Source organism: Tursiops truncatus, chromosome 13, assembly GCF_011762595.2.
Source record: "Tursiops truncatus isolate mTurTru1 chromosome 13, mTurTru1.mat.Y, whole genome shotgun sequence".
NCBI lineage: Eukaryota > Metazoa > Chordata > Mammalia > Artiodactyla > Delphinidae > Tursiops > Tursiops truncatus.
In genome coordinates, this window is record NC_047046.1 from 32,050,658 (window position 1) to 32,075,729 (window position 25,072).

The window sequence follows — 25,072 nt, forward strand, 5'->3', positions numbered from 1 at the left end:
TATAGATTCATTTGTATTATTTTTTAGATTCCACATATAAGTGATATCATATGATATTTGTCTTTCTCTGTAAGACTTACTTCACTTAGTAGATATTCTCTAGCTTCATCCACGTTACTGCAAATGGCATTATTTCGTTCTTTTTTATGGCTAATAGTCCATTGTACTACATACCACATCTTCTTTATCCATTCATCTGTCAATGGACACTTAGGTTGCTTCCATGTCTTGGCTATTGTAAATAGAGCTTCTATGAACATTGGAGTGCATGTATCTTTTCGAATTATAGTTTTCATCTTTTCTGGATATATGCCCAGGATTGGTATTGCTGAATCATATGATAACATTATTTTTAGTTTTTTAAGGAACCTCCTTACTGTTTTCCATAGTAGTGGTTGTACCAGTTTGCATTCCCACCAGAGGGTTCCCTTTTCTCCACACCCTCTCCAGCATTTATTTATAGACTTTTTTGATGATGGCCATTCTGACTGGTGTGAGGTGATACCTCATTGTAGTTTTGATTTGCATTTCTCTAGTAATTAGTGATGTTGAGCATCTTTTCATGTGCTTGTTGGCCATCTGTATGTCTTCTTCGGAGAAATGTCTATTTAGGTCTTCTGCCCGTTTTTTGATTGGGTTGTTTGGTTTTTTTGATATTGAGTTGTATGAGCTATTTGTGTATTTTAGATACTAACTCCTTGTCAGTCACATCATTTGCAAGTATTTTCTCCCATTCTGTAGAGGTTTTTTGTGTTTTGTTGGTGATTTCCTTTGCTTTGCCAAAGCTTTTAAGTTTGATTAGGTCCCACTTGCTTGCTTGTTTGTTTATTTATTTGGCTTTTATTTCTTTTGCTTTGGGAGAGCGATCTAAGAAAATATTGCTATGATTTACATCCGAGAATGTTTTGCTTATGTTTTCTTCAGGAGTTTTATGATGTCATGTCTTATATTAAGGTCTTTAAACCATTTTGAGTTTATTTTTGCATATGGTCTTTTAATTTAGATGGTACTTTATATATATATATATATATATATATTTTTTTTTTTTTTTTTTTTTTTTTTTGCGGTACGCGGGCCTCTCACCGTTGCGGCCTCTCCCGTTGCGGAGCACAGGCTCCGGACGCACAGGCTCAGTGGCCATGGCTCACGGGCCCAGCCGCTCCGCGGCATGTGGGATCTTCCCGGACCGGGGCACGAACCCGTGTCCCCTGCATTGGCAGGTGGACTCTCAACCACTGAGCCACCAGGGAAGCCTGGTACTTAATATTTTAATTATCCTTGTTTGTCTATGTCCTGTCTTGGATTGTCATCTTTCAGTATTGTAAAACCAGCACAGTCTTTTTAAAAACCTACTGAAGTTTTTGATAATAAACTTTGTCAATTATATGTATTAAAAAAAATTCTTTAATTCTATGAATCCTTTAATAGTATATGAAAGCAGACACCATCCTAAACTTTTACTTCAGTAGAGAACTTGCTGAGGAGCCTTCAGATTATTTATGCTCCCAATCTGTCCTGCAGAGGAGCCTCTACACCCTGTCACTAGGGGTCCCTAGTGGGCAGTAAGAATCTTGAACCCTGGAAAGGGGACTGAGTACCTGATTTTTAGATTGATTTAGCAGAAGAAAATGTCACGGAGCAGCACTTACTTCCAGTGGAGACGTGTGAAGCCTTCAGGCCCCGGGGGCTTCGCCGAGTTCTAAGGAGGGTGGGCCTGGAGATGTCCAGCTTCTGTCTCCTGCCCGAGTGGAACCCCATCCTCCCTTCCTGCACGCTTCTCAAACCAGAGACTTTTGTTTCCTTTTGAGATTGAACCAAAGGATTCTTGCCACGAATGTGCTTTGCATTTTTAAAGTATATTTGATTTTTGTTCAGCATAATTACCTTTTGCTACTGAGATGAAAGCTGCTCCTTTGGGGGCGCTTCAGTATTCATTTGAACCTACACTATTTCATGTGAAATGTTTTATATGGGTAAGCGGCTTATTAGCTGCCTATGTTTAATAACTGCTTCCTTCACACTGTAGAGTGAAAGCATTTTTTCTTTTCCTAAATACATTAAAACTTCTTTTGGAAACTATGTCAAACTTATGGAAAAGTTGCAAGTATGGTTTAAGGAATTTTTCCCGACGATCAGAGAGCAATTTGCCAGCCTGATACCTCAGATACTTCAGTATGTGTTTCCTGCAAACAAGACCACGCCTGACATGACTAGGACAAGCCATTCAAAGTGGGAGGCTCCTGCCACGCAGGCTGCAGACCCCAGTCAGCCATCAGAGCTGCCCCGATAATGCCCTTGGCAATGGTGGACCCAGCTCAGAGCACACACCGTGTTTAGTCGTCTGTCCCTCCAGTCTGGACCAGTTCCTCAGCCTTCCCTGGACTGGCAGGACCTTGACACTTGTGGAGGTAACAGGCCACTTAGTTTGTAAACGCCCCTCATTTTGGATTTGTCTGGTATTTCCTCATGATTAGATTCAGGTTCTGCATCTCTGGGGGAATATCACAGAAGCGGTGCTTTTTCTTCTGGTGGCATGACCAGTTGCACATGATTTTGATTTGTCCAGTTTCTGCTGATAACTTTTATCTCTTGATGGTGAAATGGTGTCTGACAGGTTTGTCAACTGTAAAGTTACAGTTTTTTTGAAATAAGTGTTTTACAGAGAGGTAATTAAAAGGTATAAATATTCTATTTTCACCAAATTTTCTATTTATGTATTTAATTTAATTTTTTTTAAAGATTTTTTTGATGTGGACCATTTTTAAAGTCTTTACTGAATTTGTTACAATATTGCTTCTGTTTTTTGGTTTTTTTGGCCGTGAGGCATGTGGGATCTTAGCTCCCCAACCAGGGATCAAACCTGCACCCCCCTGCATTGGGGGGGTGAAGTCTTAACCACTGGACCACCAGGGAAGTCCCTATTTATTTATTTTAATGTGGACTTTATTCATTGAATTTAAATCAATTTCTGTTATTTTGACGCACAAACGGACCCCAGTTTGGTCAGTAGGGACCCCTGCAAGTTGGTTTTGGTGTTTTTGTGATGTGTCTCTGTTACTCCCTGAGTAACATCTGTTTGTGCGTTTATACACACAGAGATTTATGCATTGCATATATGTACATACACAGGCTTTCTGGCACTGTTGAGTTTTATATGTCAGTCTATCTCTGTATACTGAAATCCCTGAATTCACAGTGATACCTCCAATTCCATCCTGATCCCACAGGATTCACTCTAGTTTTCTGCATTTAAGTGTTTTTTTTTGCGGTACATGGGCCTCTCACTGTTGTGGCCTCTCCCGTTGCGGAGCACAGGCTCCAGACGCGCAGGCTCAGCGGCCATGGCTCACGGGCCCAGCCGCTCCGCGGCACATGGCATCCTCCCGGACCGGGGCACAAACCTGCGTCCCCTGCATCGGCAGGCAGACTCTCAACCACTGCGCCACCAGGGAAGCCCTGCATTTAAATATTTGAGTCTCGGTTTTTGACAGCGAGCGGTGTGGCTGCTGTTACCCTGTGTGTTTGCCTGTTCGCTCACCCTCCTCTGTATTCTGGTCCTCTCGTCGCTGCGCCGACCCCTCCCGGACTCAGGCCCCGCCCTCCGGGCTGCATCCCTAGATGCCGGGCCGGCAGCCTCTGCGGGGGTGAGGGTGTGAGACACCTTCCTTATGCTCATCGGGCTTCAGGCCCGATGCTCTGCACCAGGCGGCCCTTCCAGGGGTGCCCTCCTTGCCTGACTCAGGGTCCGACTTCCCACTCGGGGTCATCGTCCTGGGTGGTGCCCTCAACACTTTGTTCGGGATTCGCCCACCCACCCCCTCGGTGGTGACTCCCCGCCCCCCCGGGGTGGAGGTCTGTGTGCTGAGCTCCCCCTCTCCCACCCAGTGCTCCCCCACGGATGCCTCCCCTGTGCCCACGTAATGGGCCCACGTAATGGCTTTAGGACGGAGTTGTTCAGAAGGGGAGGGAGGGACAGATGGGGGAAGGAGACGGCCAGGAGGAGGAGGAAGGAGGAGGGAGGCACAAGGCCCGCCTGGAAGAGGAGGCCAGGAGGCCAGGAGCAGCCCTGAGGTGGAAACAGGGAAAAGACGGGTGAGGCAGTTGAGTGTGGGCCCTGCTCCTGTTTCCGGTGGCCATTCCCTCTTCACGGCCACGGCGCATGGGTGGGTGGTGACCAGGGCTCCTGGCGTCGGGGGTGCCTGAGAGGTCCCACCCTGCCCTCTGTGCGTGTGGCATTTCCTCAGTCGCCGCCCACTTCGGACCTAAATTCCGCCGTGAAGCCTCATCCCCCCAGACCCTGCTGCCGACCCTCCCGACCCTCCTCCGCTGCATTTGGGTATCAGTCCAGAGTCGTGAAGCCCAGGGGAGAGTTCATGTGACTGTTGTGTTTTGAGTCTGGATGCCTGGGACCAACGTGGGTCCGATGCTGGGGCCTCCGGAGAACACTGGTGGATTTCTCTCAAAAACCAGGGAGAGATAGGAATCGGTGATGTACTCTTGTTGATTTGCTAAACTTATTGATTGTTGTAGCGCTCAAGTGCAAAGCTGTATTTGTATGGTAGCTCACTTTATAGCATAGATGAATTTCTTAGAAATTCACCTGGAATGTTCATGACTAGAGTCAATTTTCTACCGATTTCCATATGCATAATTGAATCCTATTTAAAAACAAAAAAGATTTCCTCTAAGAAAGCTCCTTATTCCTAGTGCAGACACCACAGCGCAGCACAGAGAGGCTTCCCTGATGTTCAAGCCCGATGCAGCCAGGCAGGCAGCTATGGGCAGATGGCCTGGGCCTGGATACTCAGCCACGGTTTTGCCTTGAGCCCAGCATAAATGTTATATTTAGAAGTCCAAACTTTTAGTTGTTCTTTCTGAAAAATGACTTCTTTTGATTATATGAAAGGAAATGCAGAATGTGCGGTTAGACTCAGAATTTTGGTTTTGCCACTTAACCGTGTGACTTCCGACAAGTTATTTAACTTCTCTAAGCCTCAATTTTCTTCCCTGTGAAATGGGAATAGTAATACCTCTTACCCCATAAAATTGTCAGGATTAAGTGAGAAAATGTTTATAGAGTGTGTTTGGCTCTTGGTAAATACTCAACAAATGTATTCTTCTTGAACAGCTTAAATCGGGAATTTATGTATTAGTCTTAGTAATTTCAGGTTCTTTTTATATAGGCCCATAGTTTGCTTAGGAGATTCCTAAGGGACTGTTTTAAAATTATTTACTCTAGAGGATTAGCATTAGGTGAAGCACTCTTAAAAAAAATTGTCTTTATCCTACTTAAGGAAGAACTTATTTTTTTAAAGGCATAGACGGGTATGAAGTTTAAACCTTTAAAAACTCATCTGGCTTTTCTTCCGTTACCTAGCTGGAAACAGCACAACATGGTTCTCCCAAGCCTTTCCTGCAAAGCCTCTTTGAGATGTAGCAATGTGTAGAAAATAATTTTTTGGAAAAGCACCATCAATAAACACAGAAGATTTTGGCCAGTATTTTGTGACTGTTGCAATGGGAATGCAGAGCCTGGGGACATGATAACAGCATTGGGTTTGGTCTTCAGTAAGTTGGGCAGATTTAGAAGGTATATAGGGTTATACACATAGACAAACTTTCGGAAAACTTGACCTTACAATTATTTGGGGATAAAGGGATCTTATATTTGATTTAAAGTCATTCTCGTCCTGGCAGAGCCCACACCCAGCGGTCCTAGAGGGATGAGCACGCTCACTAGCTGGATGGCTGGCCTGCCCGTCAGGTGCCCACGCCGACCTGGGCAGCCCCCTCTATGCCTTGTTCTTTTCACTTCCTGTGAGCTCTCTGCCAGCAGGGCGGTGGCTTCTGCTTCTGGAATATTTCTCCAGTCTGCTACTCTTTTCATCTTCCTTAACTGGCAGTCCTTACTCTTCTCCCCGCCCCTCCCTCCCTTGCATTTCAACGTAAAGCCCCAAGTTGTGAGGCCCAGGGGAAATCCACCTGCATCCATGCTGCCATCCGTCGCCTGGATGTCCCCACCGATGTCCTCAGACCTGCGCTCGAGATGACCTGACCCACCTCATCCTGTCCACACGTCCACCCTGCTTTGCTTGAAACCTTTCAGATGCCTCCTGTTGCCTGGTGGATAGGATCCGGGCAGACCCTGCTGAGGCCTCACACACACAGACTCTGCCCTTTCCTCTCCTCGGCCTGGTCTCAGCCGTGTGCCCACTCACCCCTCATGCTCCGGCAGCGCTGGCCTTGTTTCCTGGGGTGCTGCCCCAGTGCCCCACGCCCGCTGTGCTCCCTGCCTGTCCCTCTAGGGCCACCTTTGGCCTGATCATTGTGTCCATGTGTTGCTAATGCCCGCTGACCCTTGGGTTTGGGCTTCTGAGCCGCGTGTCAGGAAGGCTTCCCTTCCTGACCCCTGGACTAGGCCGGGCGGTCTGTTCTGTGCTCTCAAGGCCCTATGTTCTATAAAAGCACTTGGTTCATAATTGTATTTTGGATTATTTCTCCATTAGGTTTTAATGCTTGAGAGTGAGGCCTCATGCCTGTTTTTGTCCACGGTTGTGTCCATAGAGCCCAGCACATAGTGGGTCCTCCATATGTGTTTACAGAAGTGACCAGAGAAAGTGGTTGATGAGGCCAGGAGCTGGGGAGGCCGGTGGGGAAGGACCGTGGGTGCTGTGCTACGCCATGTGGACGTCGGGACTTGGGCTGTCCCTGGAGAGGGCTGGAGTGCGTGTGGGCAGAGGAGGGGGTGGAGGGAGCCGGGTGCCCACGAGACAGGCCTGCTGGGCTCTCACAGGCCAAGCAGACTCCACAGATCCCAGAGGGCGGAGCCTTGGGACCGCCAAAGCCAGTGTGGTTGCTGCTCACTGACCTTAGAAACACGGGGGTTGCACTCGAGGGATGAGGCTGGGCTTTCGTGTGGAGACTGAGGGTCTGCGGAACATTCCAGGGGTTTGGTGAGAAGGGTGGAAGGGATCGTCAGGTGTGTAGGTAGTGGTGAACCTGTGAGTGCAGGGAGACCTCTCTGGGGAGTACGTTGAGCAGAAGGCTGAGGATACCCGCCCCGCCGGGAGAGGAGGAGAAGCCAGCGAGCGTCTCAGACGGAGCCCCCAGAACCAGGGCCGGGACCCTGCACAGAACTCTGGACGCACACTTTCTACGCAGAATGGATCGGTCTCTGTGATGGAGATGTTGCCTATGTTGCTTTATGCAATTAAGCATAAAGCTATAGAAAGCCAGGTTTTAGAAGTTTATGACACTGCTATTTTAATTTTGCTGTGTGTTGAAAAGTATTTTACTGAGATGAGCCTATGGTTTGCCGTTTTCTTTGTACTTTTAATTATCTATAATTGTCTTCACAGGGCTTGGTATCTTAGGAGAAATTATTTTTCGCTGATAGTTGTCGTAATTAATTTTTTATAATAACAAGTCTGAATTCAATAATTCAGGACGTAGTTTGACAAGGAAGCTATATTTTATTGATGATTTTTAAAGCACAGAAAGGATCCTTGGGAATTGAAACCAGCTATTTAAATTAGTGCACATTTATGGCTTATCAGAGTGATGGAGCCATGAAATAAGACATTTATGCCAAAACTAAACCTTGGGGAAATCACTTCTTTCATATTTAGAGTGATTAGCTTATTTATTAGATACCTCCCAGCCCGAAGCTTTATGACTATATTTAAACCTATTTTGGAGAGTTAACATCATAAGCTTTCTGTACAGAAAACGCTAGGATAGTGCAAGGTTTTTCTAGACAACATGTGCTGTTATAAATTAGTTTCCCAAGCATCAGCTTAATGGGACAGGAAAATATTAGCTATGGATGTGTTTTTAAAGTTCTTTTATAATTTCTGTATTTTATACGGTGAACCTCAGTTCAAATCAGAGAATACAGTAAATGCTATGTGATACCTCTTGTCCTAAGCTATTTTATTATTTGTGGATTCCTACTTATTTTTCAGGCTAATGAAGTATGATTATTTGATCCATTTGTTGAGCATTTAGAAACTTTTTGGTAGTGAGTTTGAACAGTTTACTAAATATCAATTATTCCTGATTACAGTTCAGTGTTAGTTTCCTGTAACCATGACTTAGCAGTTCCAACAGCAGAAGTTTGTTGTCTTCTGGTTCCTCAGGTTAGAAGCCTGACATGGGTCCCACTGGGCTAAAGTCAGTGGGCAGGGCTGCGTCCCTTCCAGAGGCTCGAGGGGAGGAACTGTTTCCTGCCTTTTCCAGCTTCTACGGGTCACCTGCACTCCTTGGCTCGTGGCCCCTTCCTCTGTCTTCACAGCCAGCAAAGGAGCATCTCTTGGGTTTTTCTGCCATAGTCACATCTTCCTCTGACCACAGCTGGGAAAACTTCTGCACTTTCAGGGACCCCTGTGATTATATTGGACCCACGTGGATAAGCCAAGATGATCTCCCCATCTCAAGAAGCTTAATCACAGCAGCAAAATCACTTTTGCCATATAACATAGCACGTTAACAGTTTCTGGGGGTTAGGGTAGGGACATCTTTGGGGGCTGTTATTCTGCCTCCACAAGTTCTAAGTTGCAGAATCACTTTGAGCCTCCTTGCAGGAAGTGGGAATTATTGTGTACCTGTTGCTAAGGGAATGGCACCATTATTGAGCTCCTTTATTTTAGGGTTTTTTAGTCGCGAGGTCTACAGTTATGGCACTTTCCTGTTGCATGTACACAGCATTAATATTCTAGTCAGGACCAAGGGGCCCTCATAACAAAAGAGTCCTAAAGAGCTCAGTGGCAAAGAGGCCGATGGGGACTAATGAAATCCTTGCTGCTGCTTTGAATATGCTTTTCAGGAATTTAATTTCACAAAACCGTTCTAGATGTTTTTACATTAAAAATTTTCTTTAAACAGTGCTAATTTATCATTCAACTAATAAAATTACTCTATTTTGCCCCAAATGGTCTGCTAGTGAACTGAAATTCAGTGTTCCTTCATGGATTTAAAACTTATATTCCCTGAGAATGATTAGTGTTTTGAAAGGTTAGCAAGCTGTGACGTTAAGATATGATTTGGGGAATAATTTATTTTAAACACTTTCAGCATCAAGAGAACAAACAATCTCTTTTTTGGGTGGGCGCTGCATTGGGTCTTTGTTGCTGTGCGAGGGCTTTCTCTAGTTGTGGCGAGCAGGGGCTACTCTCTGTTGTGGTGCGCGGGCTTCTCATTGCGGTGGCTTCTCTAGTTGCGGAGCACGGGCTCTGGGCGCGTGGGCTTCAGTAGTTGTGGCACGTGGGCTCAGTAGTTGCGGCGCTCAGGCTCTAGGGCATGCAGGCCTCAGTAGTTGTGGCGCACGGGCTTAGCTGCTCTGCAGCACATGGGATCTTCCCCGACCAGGGCTCGAACCTGTATCCCCTGCATTAGCAGGCGGATTCTTAACCAGTGTACCACCAGGGAAGTCCCTAAACAATCTTGAATAATATTTTAAGTATGTCCATTAATTGAAGTCCAGCAGGGGATGTCTTGAGTAGAGGAAACTCTAAATTCTGATCGACAGAATTAATTAAATTAATGAAAGTAGCAGTAACAACTGGAGCTCTGTTATATTCACCAGATTACAGGAGATGTCTCTAGGATACAGAGAAGCAAACATCAAGGGAAATATGTAGTTAATCATTTTATGAAGAGGATATTGCCAACTCATACAGACGGATGTTAATTTGATGACTGATAGCATGGTATTCATAGGGGAGTATTTTAATATCAACCTGTAGTCATTTGGGTCTTCTTCACGGTGTCTCGGTAATACAGGTTATTCTCGTAGACCTGCCTTCCCCACCTCCACTACATATCAAGGGGGAAACCAGTTAACATGGGAAAATCTGCACACAAATGTCTCTTTACTGTAAACTTCACCATCACCTGAATATTCCCGTAAGAACCTGGAGCTTTCTTAGTTCTTCTTTCTCCTCTAGTGACAGACCTGGGCCCCCTCAGGAACCCTGATGCGCATTCAACCCCCTGTTCAAGTGACCCTTCACCTCTTTGGCCTTGTCTCCTTGTTCTCGTCCCTGTGTCCACAGTCACCCGTCTGGTCTGATCTCTCAGTTGAGGTGATGAGTGTCTCTTCCTCTCCTCCACCTCCTCTTGTTTCCCTTCCTCGTCCTCCCCTTCTTTCTTCTCTCCTCCTCCTTCATCACTTGCTCTCTCTTTGTATCCTGATACATCAGTCTGTCCTGGATTTTATGTCTCAGTGCTTTATCTTCTATCAGGTTTTTACTCTCTGCCTTCCATTTGAGTGTTGAGATTCCGCTGTGTTTCAGCTATGATTCTCTTCCCATTTTGCACTTTTTCTCTTGATGACTTCTGTTATCTGGATGGTACCCCGGTTGTTTCTGCCTCACTGCAGGTTCAAATCTCAGCTCCAAGCTGGAGGTGGATTCCACCTGGTTATCACACTCTCCCCAGTCTTCTTTTCTCTCTATTCTTTTAATGCTGTCACCATTTACCCATTCTCCTAAATATATGCATCTTAACCTTAATTACTAAGCAAGTGAGGAAAACTAACTAAAGATGTGGGAGAAGTTGTTGTTGTTTTTTAATTAAAACAAGAGAGAATAATACAGGCATTTCTGTAGCAACGCGTTTGAAACTCTGGAGTAACTGGATGATTTCCTAGCTAGTGATTATCAAAATGCACCCAGGAAAAGTTGAACATTTGAATAGGTCATACAGTAAAAGAGACTGGAAGATGAGGTCCAGCCAGGATCACAGCTGAACTATTCTTCAACTTTAAAAGAACAGATCATTCCAATGGTATTCAGACTCTTCCAAGCCACATAAAAAGGTGAAAAATTTTTTATGAAGCCAGCATATGAGATTTGAGGAATGTAATATAAAAACCAAAACTCTAGGGCTTCCCTGGTGGCGCAGTGGTTGAGAGTCCACCTGCTGATACAGGGGATACGGGTTCATGCCCCGGTCTGGGAAGATCCCACATGCCGCGGAGCGGCTGGGCCCGTGAGCCATGGCCGCTGAGCCTGCGCGTCCGGAGCCTGTGCTCCACAACGGGAGAGGCCACAACAGTGAGAGGCCAGCGTACTGCAAAAAAACCCAAAAACCAAAACTCTAGACTGCAAATGCATATCACATACAAATATGAAATTCTAAATAAATATTGCCAAGTATAATCTAGCAATATATTAGAAAAATGATATCCTATTACCAAGGAGGGTATAGTATTCAGTAGTGTAAACTTCACCAGTGAAACAGAGTTCAGTATTGTAAAATCTGCCAACATAATTCACACATCAACAGATTAAAAGACCTCCTCATCTAGGGCTGGCTTGTTGAAACAGCCACCTTTCTGCTACCTCTGGTATCACTTCTCTCTCCTTATTCTACTCCATAATCTCTACAACTGCAACCAGCAGTGTCTTTAAAAAAAATCAAAACTACCAAAAAACCAGCAATGGGCAGGGCAGAGGAGAGACAAGTCCAAACTTATTATGGCATTTCTTTCCTTAAAAACTTCTGCGGGTTTCACAGCGTGTATATAGGCTTAAGACTAAAATTCTTCCTGTGGTGTTTTAATTAGATTTCTTTTGCAAGGAAGAGAGATCACTCCAGCTTCCTCAGGAAATGGGCCGTACTGTAAAATTCATGCTGGAGGAGGATGGGGACTCTTGGAAATTCAAGAACAGGACTGTGGTCAAAGAGTTCTCAGTCCTGCCCCTGTCTCTAGGGCCATTTGCAGCTGGAGTTGACCCTCATTCCGGAGCTGGAGCTCTCCAACATGAGCTGCTTCAGAGGGAGGGCTTGTGAAAACAGCTCACAGGCATCCCGCCAAGAGTTTCTGATTCAGTAGATGCCCAAGATTTTGATTGATGCCCCAACTTTGTATTTCTAACAGTTCCCCAGGTGATACTGATGCTGCAGTTCTGAGTACCACACTTTGAGAACTTTATCCTTTAAGGCACATGTCACATCATCTGGGAAGCCTTCTTTGATGATATCAACCATAATTAGTTTTCTCTCTACTTTGTAGGTTTCTTCACGTTAATTAAGAACAGTGGTTCTCAAACTTAAGCATGCATCAGAATCACTTAGAAAAATTGTTAAAAGTGGAGAGTTTGTGAATCATTAAGTCTGGGGTATGGCCTCCAAAATTTGCATTTCTCACAAGTTCCAGGGGGTGACCACACTTTGAAAACCACCATATTAGAATACGTTGTTTACACACCTCTCTTCTCTGCTGTACACAGGTTTCCGGTGTTGGTCCTGTGCATTGTTATTCTGTCCACTTGTGGCAGCACCTGGGGAAATGGCTGAGTCACCACATTTTGGACCCTGAAATCCTCTCTTGGTCACACCCTCAGAACCACGGGTCCTTCTACTCCTTTGTTCCGTGGAAGCTTGTCAAAGCACTCGCGTCCTGTGTGTTAGCTTTTCTGTTCCTCTGTGTTCGTCAGTAGTTTCCTGACTTCCTGCACCCCTGGCCACGTGGGGCCTCTGGAGCATTTCATCTTATGTGCTCGAGGCTGGTGCCCTCATCCACTGGGCTGTCTCCTCATCAGTGCCCAGCTGTCCATGGACTGAACTATCTGCTCCGCTCCCAGACTGCCGGGAGCCCCTCTGAGAGTCACCGGCTTGGCCGAGCGGCTCTCAGGACGGCCTCGTGGGCCTCACATCTGTCCTAGAGGAATTTCCATCACTGTCCTGCCCTTGTGCTCCCAGCGTGACGCACTTCTGGTCATGGAGATCGAGGTCCTGGGTGATGTCTTCTCTCTCCTTCCCGAAGTTTCTCTGACGTTAGTAGGGCCCTTCCTCTGCTGTGTTCTCAGAGCCTTCTGTCCTGCACATCCCCCTGGGTCACCCCCTCTTCTAGGAGCCTCATCTCTGTCTTCCGGTTCTTGTCCCTCAGCTGATGGATTGAAATGCCCTCTGCTGCCTGCAGTCCTTAAGAATGAGAAGAGCTCCTTTTTCGTGATGTGACTGGTGCCCCTCCAGCTCTCCTGTGACCTGTCTCTTCTCCTCGTCTGCAAGCCTCTCAGAGTGTGGCACACTTGCTGCTTCCCTGAGACTTTCTTTTCAGGGTTTGGCCTCGTGCAGTCTGACCTCCGAGCACATTCTTCCACCGAAGCCTCTGTCCCTGAGGTCACGGTGACACCCTGGCTGCCTGGCCGCAGCTGCTTCTCCCAGGTTGGTCTCACTGGACCTTGTTCCGCATCGGACGGTGCTGGTCCTTCAGCCCTTGGGACCCTCTGCCGCCCTGACTTCCGGGTCTTGTGTGTGTCCCCATCCTCCTCCCCACCTCTTCACTCACCCCGATGTGGATGCACACGTTCTGACCTTGGTTCTTCTTTCTCCACGTTTCTCAGTTGTTGCCTCTTGCTGAAAAATTTGGGATCTCCTTTTGTTGGATATATATGCTTAGATTCTTCCAGATACCTAAAACTCAACATCTCTGACAATAACCCGTCCTCCTTGCAGCCTCCTGCGTTGCTCCCTCGATTTGCTGATCCCCCACTGGGTTCCCCCGATGGGTCCTCCTCCCTGGACCACCTCGCCCTGCCCCACCCCGCCCCTGACAGTTAGTTGTTGGCCGAGGTCCTTCGGTTTTAGCTCTGCGTCACCCCTTGGCTCCCCGCCTTTCTCTAGGGAACACCCTCGTTACCTCTGCCTGGACTGTTGTCATCGTTCCGCCTTCAGTCTTTGTCTCTGGCATTTGTTTCCTTCTTACTCAGCACTGGTGCTAGAGCAAGTTCTTCCTTCCGACTTGGAAGAACTTGCCCGATTCCATGGTTACTTCCTCCCCGTGCAGCGACCCTGCCTTCTGCTCCGTGTGTCCCACAGGCTCCGTGGTGACGCCCAGACGGGCGTTGTCAGGGGCTCTTCCCTCTGCAGCCTGTCCCTTTGCTCCTACTGCCCCTGCCTGGACCGCCTGCTGACTTTCTGGTTGTCTGGGAGAGCAGCAGTCTCCAGGAAGCGTCCTCTGGTCAGAATTAATCCTTCTTTATTTTGTTCCCAGATGCATTGTCTGGGTTTCTTAACTGGTGCGCGTTAACACCTGCGTCTGCCTATTTATTCACAGGAACGTTGAGTCCCCCCGTATGCCGGGTGAGGGTGACACTTGTCTGTCTGCACGTGTGTCTCCCCCACTAGAGTAGGTGTCACGTGAGCACGAGTCAAGTCCCCGAGCATTTCCTGGCGTGTCCTGGCTCTCAGCACCCGCTACACGCAGGGAAATGAGCAACAACTGGTTTTGAATTCAGTACTGGAATGAGACGCAGCCTACATTTGCAAATGAAAAATGTTCTCAGCAGAGCAGGCAGAAGTCCTTGCTACGGAGACACGCAGAGTTATTACCATGTGAGAGGTTGGGAAGTGCAGTTATATTCATGGAGCTTCCGTTTTGGGGTTATTTCCCAGCAGTGACAAGTTGTTAGAACGTTGGGAAAATTGTATCATTTCCAGTTGGTACCACAAAGGGAGGCATTATTTATATCTGTGTGTAATAAAATTGGTTGGTTGCTACCGACAACCAACAAAAAAAAAAATGTTTTTCTCACATTTTCTAAGATGCTGCCGATGGAGCCGGATGCAACATAACTTTTGAAATAAAGTTGAAACGTTGGTGTCAAAGACTGTGATTATGGTTAATGGAATCGGGGAGGTGTCTCTCAGGGACATGAGTTATAGGATTTACGTGGTTCGGTCCTTAAGAATGACAGTTTATTCATTCTTCACCCCCGGCCATTTTTAATTTTAGTTTAGAAAATCACTAATAAATATTGTGCAGTTTCCTAGAACTAAGTGTTCTTAGTGTCAGGTGAGGCTTCATCTGTCCGTCTCTGCTCTCCAAGGGAGATGAATGTGATGCCAGGTGGCCAGAGCGTGGGATAGGCAGCGTACCTGTACTCACGGGGTGTCTCATGATGGGGCTCCTAGAAAGATACTTTTGTAGGTAAAAATGGGGTCATACTAGAGAGAATATTCTTATAGCCCCCCTATTGATGAAACATTTTAATTTAATTTTAAAATTTTTATTTATTTATTTTTGGAAACAGTTTTTATCTATTTTTGATTCTATAATATATGGTTAAATTTTAATGTCTGTTTGGTCCCCAAAGAAAATTTGATATATAATTTTGTCTGTTGACAGATCATGCCTTTTTTTGGCAATGAATTTAAAATCAGCATGCATCACTTTTTAAATGAGGAAGAGGATGTTTAAAATCATCAATATAATTAAATATGATAAAATTACCTTCAATTAACAATATACTGTTATAATATTTTTTGGTTTTTTATTGAAGTATAGCTGACTTACAGTGATTCAGGTGCACAGCAAAGTAATTCAGTTATATGTGTGTGTGTGTATAAATATATAATATATATGTATATATAATATATATATTCTTTTTCAGATTTTTTTCCATTATAGGGTATTACAAGATAGAAAGAAATTTAAGGTTTGAAAAAAATCACAGAGCTAGATGACAGCTAGGGCTTCTTTCCATTTTTAAACAGCATGCTGTGCTTTTTATGTTATGGAATTTTATAAGAGGAGTTGAGAACAAAAAACACTAGCATGCACATATGGAGGACTGTTCATATAAAGAGCTGAAATAAAGGAGTAGAGGTGGTTTTCTATCCATTTAAATAAACGAAATTATTCCAAACTCCAGATCTGAAATGATAAAGCAGGACACAATTGTGGTTTACCGGATTAACAGGTATCTGGTCTGGGATGTATCCTGCTCAGTGTGCCAACCCCTTTTCCAAGGGCGATGTTGCTGCCTGGTCCTCTTAGACATGGTGAGCCCTTTGTAAAGGGGGTGCTTCTAAGAGCTAACCCTATGCATCCCAGTGTCTGCTGTCTGTGAGGACGTGGCCTGGATCAAGTGCACCTGTACTTTCATAGGGTGTAACACACATGCACATGCCACCAGCCTCCAGCCCATCCAAGCACTGACCCTGCTTTCTTTCAGCATTTTGAATAAACTGTCCCATTCTCTCCTGGCCCGAAAGGCTTCTGTTGAGAAATTCGCTCATAGTGTTATGGGGTTTCCCTTGTATGTGACGTCTCTCTTTCTCTTGCTACTCTTAAAATTCTTTCTTTGTCTTTGACTTTTGACTATTTAATTATAATGTGTCTCTGTGTAATCCTATTTGGGTTCAACCTGTTTGGGGCCCTTTTGGGCCTCATGGATGTGAAATGTCCATTTCTCTAAGTTTTCCACCATTATTGCTTCAGATACACTTTCCGTCCCTTTCTCTTTCTCTTTCTCTTCTCCTTCTGGAATTTCCATAATGCGAATATTGTTTCTTTTCACCGTGTCCCATAATTCCGCCCAGCTTTCTTCTCTCTTATCCTCCTTTTTGCCTGTTGCTCTTCTGACTGGGGAATTTCCAGTGTCCTATCCTCCAGGTTGCCGAGCCTTTCTTCTGCATGGTCCAGTCTACTCTTGAAGCTCTCTGTTGAACTTTTCAGTGTGGTTAGTGTATTTTTGAGCTCCAGGGCTGTTTTGTTATTGTGGTGGTTGTTTTGATGGTGGCTGTCTCCTTGTTGAGCTTCTTGTTTTGTTCATGCATTGTTTTTCTAGTTTCATTTAGTTGTCTGTGTTTTCTTGTAGTTAATTAAGCTTCCTCTGGAGGACTATTCTGAATTCTTTGTCTGACAGTTCATAATTCACTCTTTTTTAGGGTCAGGCATTGGAGCTTTATTGGTTTCCTTTGCTGGTGTCATAGTTACCTGGCTTTTCATGACCCTTGCTTCCTCACGTTGGAATCTGTGCGTCTGAGTAGTGGGGCTCGTCTTCCAGGCTGTGCAGTTTGCTTTGGCAGAGACGGTTCCTCACCAGTCAGCTCGGCTTGGGTTTCTGGGCGTGTCTGCTGGTAAAGCCCTTGGGCAGGTGGGCCAGCTGTTAGGGTTTATTTGGGGTGAGGCATCTGTTTGAGCTCAGAGGACAGGGATGGGGGCTGTGCCCTGGCCCAGAACAGGTAGACAGGACGGCTGGCTGGGCTCCTCCCCAGGTGGGGCTGGAGGGTGGGCTCTGCAGTCGCCTGGGCTCTCTGGTCAGGCTCATTGGACGGCCAGGACTGGGCACGTATTCAGTAGTGGACGGGGTGTGAGTTAGCTTCCCTCCCTGGCAGGGCAGCAGGCTGCGACCTAGGGCCTGCACAGTTCATTGTTGGGGGCCTGAGTGTGCACTGAGGGTGAGGCCACTGGCTCTGCTCTGCAGACACAGGAGGCCCCAGGCTGTGCTCCCTTTTCAGGCACCCATGTGCAGAGGGCTGTGGAGTGGGCTTCACAGTGTCCCCTGTGGTCTGGGTGGATTCCTGGGGGACAGGCTGTACTCAGTGGTGAGCAGGGCTGTGAGGTAGGTCCCCTGCCCAGGTGCAGTGGGTGAAGCAGCTTGAAAGCCAGTAAGGCTCTTTGTTTGTCATCTTACCTCAAGCTGACCCGCACCCCAGTTCCCTGGCTGAACGGGGCCACAGGCTTTGCTCAAGTGCCGCCAGGCACACATCTTCCAGGACTGTCCCAGCGCTTCTGGTCGATGGGTCTGGAAGGCTCTCTCTACGTGGGCTGGGACGCAACACCTGGCGTGGGCTTGGACAGAGCAGGCTCAGGGCCAACAGAACTCCTCCCTGAGGGTCCGTAGGTATGCAGGTATGCACCCCATCGAGCTCCCTCATCAGACTGCGCCCTGAGTTGGTTCTGCAGGTGAGCAGAGCTGCAGGTTGGGGTCCCCACCTGGGTGATGCAGGTGTGAATTCCATCCTGAGATCCCTGTGCGGATGTCATGAGCCCCTCCCCCCCTCCATCACAGTCAGTCCCCAGCGTTGTGCCCTCCAGATTCCACTGCAGTCCCCGTGGGGCGACGTCAGAATAGGGGCTCCCGCATAGTGACCCAGGATTCTGGGGGTGAGGGCCGGTTGTCCCCAGGGTCCTCATTTCCCACTGGATGAGCCTGAGGCTTGGGGAGGCCTGGGGGAGGGGCAGTGTGGTCAGCGTCACCTGCAGCCCCTACTCTCCCCTCCCACTGTGTCCTTCTGGGCATCCGTCTGGGTCTCTGTGGTGCAGGCGCGGCTTCAACCACACCCCCGGGTCTGGGTTCTCTCAGTGTGTCTTGGTCTTGAATAGTTGTTCGTGGTTCTTGTGAGGAATGACCTTCTTCTACGTTGGGGACGACATGGTGATGTCACCCCTCACACACAAGTTTTTCAGGAACACAGCTGTTGTAGAAAACGAGACATTTATATTTGCTTTGGAGCCAACGCTGCTGTAATGTTTTTGGTAACGCTTATAATTGTGATGTTGTAAAACGCTTATGTGAAAATAGGGATGTTGAGTAATCTTACCAGAGAATATTCAGGGTTTATCAAATTCCTTTCTGTGTTTAGCAGAATAAAATATCTCATGTCGTGTAGAAATGGCAGCAAATCTTCTAGTGCTGTGATGGCTAACAGACTGCGAGCTCCTTGGTGGGAATCACACAGAGATGTCGCACTGTTTCCAAAGCAAGGAAATCCATTGATAACAGTTCTCTCAGCCTTATTTGATGGTTAAAGTGCTTTTTAAAATTCTTTTACTTTAATAAGTGTATTTCTTAGCAAGAACAGGTCAGTGTCTTGTGATTGATAAACAGTAGTTATTAATGTGCATGCTCTGTGGGTCTGTTTTAAACTGTAATTTGATATGATTTTTTCCTTATAACCTGAGCTTAAATTACTTTTTTTTGTCAATTGTATATATGAATATTAAAGGGAAAAATTATACACATTATTTATTTCTTTTTCATTTACTAGACCAGGGACTGGGTCATATTCTTATTCCAGCGGTCAGCATGCTTCTTGGCATGTGAAGAGGAGCTCAGAACATATTTTTTAAGTGATTAGAAGTCCATATTACTTCTTCCTGCACAGCTGGTGGAGTTTCGTGTTTGTTATTCCATCAGGTTGCTTTACCGTCTTGAGAGGTTCCGAATGTTTGACTTGGAGGTGTGCCTAACTACCTGTCACCGCCAACATGCTCGTAGTTCTGACCTTTCACCATCTGGACCTTACTCGGGAACACTTCACAACAAGATAAATGTTAAAATTAATGTTCACAGAGCCCTTTTGACCAGAATTCTCCAGGAGCGTGTGTGTATGAGTGTGTGTGTGCAAGTGTGCGTGTGTGTGTGGTTGGTTATAATAATGCTTGTCGAGAATTTTAAAACTGCAGGAAGTAACAAGGAAAGAATATTTACATTAATCCCACCACCCGCGTATAATCACCGTTAGTATTTTGCTGTTTCTTTCCAATTTCTTTTCTGTGCGTGTGTGTTTGTATATGCAGACACACATATAGGCCTGTTGCCTTGCATGAAGAAGGGGCTTTATAAGTATGTGAAAAACGAATGTTTTAATATATATAACAATTTGTATTTTAAAAATTAAGATCATAAAATATATACTGTTTTGTGTCCTTACTTTGATAATAAATTCTCAAGATATCCCAGAAAATTCCCAAGATATTTTATAAAAAGTATAGTTTTTGACTTCATAATCATATATGTATATATGTGTATATGTAAATATCATTTATTTAACTTTTCTCCCATGTTAATATTACTTTGCATTTTTGCTGTAATAATTGTGTGATGTCCATTTTCACCATCAGCTTTTATCAGGACCACTTCCTTAGCATATTAACCCTAGAGAAAGAGTTACTGGAACATAGAATATAAACTTAAAATAATTATTAATCTTTTTTGCCAGATTTTTATTATTTAAAATGATATTTTTATTGAATTACAAAGGATAGTTATTCATCTAGAAAAGCAGAAAACTGAAGTACAAAGAAAAATGGAAAGAAATTATTTATAATCCCGGCACCTAAAGATGACTTCAATTATGATTTTGATTTACATGATTTTAGTGTTTTTTGTTTCCATTATATACTTTACCAAAAAGGATCATTTTGTTTCCTAAACTTTTCTTCCCCACTTAGTGTATCATTAACATAGCCTTTCTCTGCCATTCAGCAGTCTTCTGCAATGTAATTTTATGAGCTGTTATTAAAACGACACGTCTGTACAGTGCATTTAATCAGCCCTCTCTTCAGTTTGTTTCCACTATTTCACTATTATGAAGGGTTCTAGGATAAACTCCTGGGCACATCACTGTAATTGCATTAAGACAAATTCCTAGGAGAATGGCTGGTTCAAAGTATGCAAATAATTTTTAAGGCTTTTGACAGTTTGCACGTTGCCTTTCGACAGGTTGTACCAATTGGCATTCCCACAAAGAGGAGGTAGGAAAGTGAAAGGAGATTACAAAAAAAAAGTTCAGGTCCTTTGCCTTAAAAGTAACCAAATCACCTTCTAGAGAACCTGTGCCTGTTCTCCCTTCTTTGAGCGGGGCTGGGGGCACACGTCCTGCGTGTCGTCAGTGGTCGGTCATGGGGTGTGTTCATAAGTCTGTTCTAACCCAGGAAAAGCTGGGGATGTGAGGTGACGTGATTGTACCGGATGCTCACAGAACGCCAGCGATAAGGCTCCTTGCTGTTAGTTGCTTGGTCTTCTGATCATCAGTTTAAGTAATTAGCCTCCTTCTTGGATTTATCTTTAACTGCATAATTTTTCAGTCACTAATTGTGTCAAGAACAGCCCTTGTGTTTTCTCTTCCAGCCCCTGCGGTGGCCACGCGTGAGGCCTGGTCTTGGGAGCAGTACTTGAAGGAACAGGAGGCCGTGGCAGCGCCCGTTGAGCTGTTTTCCAAGGTGAACAAATCCCTGAAGGTCTTGCAGTTTTGCAGGGAATCCACACTTAGAAATGAAATCGTTTGCCTAGACAGCATACCGACTTATCTGGCTTGTAGGCTTTGCTGGGGATTGACATAACAAAGCTAATCCAAGCCTTAGTGACTCCGTGTGTGCTCTGGGGCCGGCCCCGCCTGGGTTGAAACCTAGCGCTGCCACCTCGGACAGGCCATCCAGTCTCTCTGTGCCTCGGGGTCCTCGTTCGTAAAGCGGGGAATCACCACACCTGCCTCCTTGGGTCGCTGTATGTGTGAAGGACGTCGGATATAACAGGCACGTGGTAGACACCAAGCGTGAGTCCTTCTTCTTCTTCGCCGATGTTACTTGCATCTGTCACCCAAGGATCAGTGCCAGGCATCTGTTTTGATGTGCTGCATGAAGTGGTGGGTCAGGCAGCATGTTGGAGGGGACAGTGAACCCCCTAAAGCAGGTTGTCCCTGATTGTAGGGACGCCCGGAGCAGCCCCGGTAGACTTGCTCCACCCAATGACTCCTGGCACCAGGGGCTTGCAGCTCTGGGGTTCATCTTGGTACCCAAGGTACCAAACCTTCCAATGCCCTTTCTCTTCTTCTCGGGCTGTGTTTTCATTATTTCAGGGGCGATCTGAATTTTAAAAAATCGTATCAGATTTGCATCATTATATTGCATCTTAACCAGCAGAGAGAAGCTAAAACTTTTTATTTGCTTCACTTGTCATGACATCCGTTGAGTTACTTGTAGTACGTTTTATTATGTGAGAAGGCTAGCAGTTTTAATCTAGGACATGGCAGTGGAACCGGGGAGAAGAGGTGTAGCCGGCACGGAATGAAAGCAGAGCCAAGTGTCGGCACCTCACAATTTAAGACACACTGAATCTCGACTTGTGGGTTCTCCACCCAGTCCTCATACCAGGTGCTTCCAGGGAGCTTTGGAAAACACGGACGTACATGTTCCTGAGACCTGCTGAACTAGAACCTCAGGGTGTGGCCGGGGAGGCCATGGGTTGGAAGCCTCCTCGGGGCTCCTGTGCGCGGGTAGAGGTCCCCTGGGGGAGAAGGCTTAAGGTCTGTGCAGGTTCTGCTGAGGACTCGGGTCCTGCTGCCCCCACTGCTGTCATGTGACAAGACTTAGGGCGTTCGTTCCACTAAGTGTGTAAGTTCCTGAGGTGACAGGATGCACAGTGCCTGTTCTCAGTGTACTCTTGTCACCAGCTGTGTTGAGTGGCTTCCGGAAACCTCTCCTTAGTTCTGAGTGTAGATGCTCTTTACAGAGGGTTGGCTCTGACTGGGGTGACCCAGTGTAACTTGTAATCGCCCTTTCCAGCTCGCCCTGTGCTGTCTCATGCCCTTTCTGCAGTGGTTACTCCAGGTCAGAGGGTAGAGGGCTCAGGCCAGGAGCCAGCGAAGGCCTGTGCATTTCTGTGACCTCCAAGGGCAGATGTAGCCTAGCTGGGATCCAGGATGCGAGGGCACAGGCCAGGCTGTGACCCGATGGCTGTGCTTGGTGAGATGACCGTCCAGGATCTCAAGGCAGCCAGAAGCCATGAAGGCGGAGATTGACCAAGAAGGGCACAGTGTCCTAGGAATCAGACCTGCGTGTGTCCTCGGACCAGGACCCCAGGACAGGGATCCTCTCTTACCTCCACCAGGACCCTCTGGGACTGTGTCCGATGTTTGGATGTTGGGGGTGAAGTGTGTGTGGTTCCCAGGGCAGGGCGAGTTCTGGCCGATGGCAGCAAAGTGCTAGACCCCCGTCCAGCTCCCACCTTCTCCCCTCATCTCAGCCAGTGTGTGTTCGCTTTATTTCTCAGACTTTCTTCTTTCAGATCCTTTAAGGTCCATCAGCTCACGCAGAATGGAGTTTCTCCCCAGATTCCCTTTGGGTCCTAGTGCTGACAGAGGCACCTCCAGGGCAAGTGTGGGATTTCTGTCCTGAAGTAGATCCTGAGGCTGCGTTGGGGACCGTGTAGTGATGGGCTATGGGCCACATAGCCTCCCCCTTGACCTTCTGAGACCCAGAAGGTCAGGGGAGGGGAGCAGGGGGCAGGGCACACCATCAGCATGGTTCCTTGGCTAAAACTGTGACCTCCTCAAGCTTCTGAACTCTAACCTCTGTCAGCTCTGAAGGTGACAGTGAGGCATGAGCACAGCAGGCAGCAGCCGCATCTGATGTGGTGGCCGCCTTTCCCTTCACTCGGAGCTTCATAGTCAAGCCACTCACGTGTGGCTTGACAGTGAAACTCAGGCTCCGTGTGTGCGAAGCACCACGTAAGGCCTGGACAGAAACACTAGTGTGCTTGTGACACGGACTCTTAAAGTTTGGCCATCCAGTTGGGGTGTAAGATATGCCCAGAAAACGTGATAACAGCACGAGGGAGAATTGTTGATTGTCCTTGGAGTATGCAAGTAATGAGCTTACAAGGTGTTTTGAGCTGAGATGGGGCTTCGTCCCACCTGCGTGTGAAGGGGAAGTCACCACCTGTTACATCTGGTTTGTCCTGAGGATGGAAGATGTTGCCCTAACTGAGCATTTGTACATATATATATATATGCTCTGTATATGCTATATATACACAATACATATATTGTGTGTGTGTGTGTTTGTGTGTGTGTGTGTGTGTGTGTGTGTGTGTGTGTGTGTATATATATATGTAAGATGAAGTAAGCATGGTTTATGATCGAAAATAGGTTTCAATAGAATAAAAAAGGCAGGTGGTACACGCGAGCCTTCCAAGCAGGAGGATCAGACTGAACTCAGTTTTGTGTTGGTATTGTGCTCTTGACTATTAATGTGCATTTTCATTGTGTAACTATTATAACCATGGTGTTCAGGTCAGCCAGCTGAGATGGAACTCTTTAGCTTTTAATAGTGAAATGTTGAAAATAAAACTTAGAATAGTTTGCATATCCTGAATGGAAAACTACTCAAAAGAGTATTGCTTTACTTTTAATATATAGTTTCCATTCTAATATTCAAGTTTTAGAAAACATACCAATGACACACACAGAAACACACACTGTCAATTCTGTCATGCAGATCAGATACGGATTCTACCAAGAAAATGTGTGGGTATTTTTAAAGAAGAGTCCACTTATTTCATTTGCACATGGGTTTTTTTGCATCTTGTAGGTCTATTTTAAATATCTTTTTGTACAAGACAAAGTTTTTCACTTTTTATAATTTATTTTACCATCTGGAGTAATGAGTATACAAGGATGTAAACACCTTCTGTTGACGTAGAAAATTTTAAAACATTTTCTCTTCATTACTAGTGGAATGTGCCAATCTCGATTTGATTTAAACTTTAAAAGATTGTTTTGAGGTTGGTTTTAAGAACTTTTCTCTGTCCTCTCTCCCTGACAGTCATCTCCTCATCAGATGTGTCTCCCTAAAGCCTTCTTCCTTCCTGTCGATCGTCACAGGTCCACACCTGTTGGCCTGGAGTCGAGGCCGCGGGGTCTGGCCCGTCACACGGGGCTTCTCCGGGCCTGTGGGGCTGGTCCCCACGTGGGCTCCGCTTGACTATTCCATCTTTATCCGAGTTTGCAGGCCTTTTGTGTCTCTCGTTCTTTGAACCTCATGGGTCCGTGCTCCCCTCAGACCCCCCTCTTTCATGAAGCTGCCCTGGCCCGCCCACCCTGCCCTGTCTGCTCGGACCTGCCAGGCGCCCCCATCTGCACATCTGAAGGGCGGGGGACGGGACAGGAGTAGCATGAAGACGGGACCCAGATCTCCACCTGGGGTCAGATCACTGTCGCGCTCCAACTGAGGGAGCACAGCCGCCCTAGCTCTGAACTGCCCTCTGGGTACAGGGCGCCCCCCCCAAGCCCCACATCCCTGCTGTCCTCGGCCATCCTCCCGGGACGCTCTGCTTCTTATCCCCAGGCAGGTGTTCCTGTCTCCAGCCGGCATGGGGTTGCCAGGTAGATTAGGCCCCTGAAAAGCAGGGAGACTTGCACATTTAAAAAATAGTTTGGTATTTCAGAACAAAATGAAAGTAATCATGAGAAAGTTAAAAGTCTCTGGGATGTCTTCATGTATCTTTTATAGTTTAGTAATGTAGTTCTAATTTGAATTCCATGTGGCTAGGTGTTGTATTAATTTCCTTTTGCTGCTGTAACAAATTACCACAGTGGCTTGAAACAACACAAATTTATTACCTTAAAATTCAGAACGTCCCAAGTCTAAACTGGGGCCAGCAGGGCTGCATTCGTTCTGCAGGCTGTGGGGAGGATCTATTTCCTTGCCTATTCTAGCTTCTGGGGGGCGACCTGCATCCGTTGGCTTGTGGGTCCATGTCACTCCAGCCCGTTT

At 46.2% G+C, this 25,072-nt stretch overlaps 1 protein-coding gene across 1 annotated transcript in view; it reads left to right on the plus strand.

Moving 5' to 3' along the window:
- L3MBTL4 (L3MBTL histone methyl-lysine binding protein 4) overlaps nt 1–25,072 on the plus strand; it is a 350,477-nt gene that overhangs the window by 66,477 nt on the left and 258,928 nt on the right. Inside the window, exon 5 of the mRNA XM_033837582.2 lies at nt 20,649–20,740. Within this exon, the coding sequence (XP_033693473.1) occupies nt 20,649–20,740 (92 nt within the window). The remainder of the gene's footprint in view (nt 1–20,648; nt 20,741–25,072) is intronic.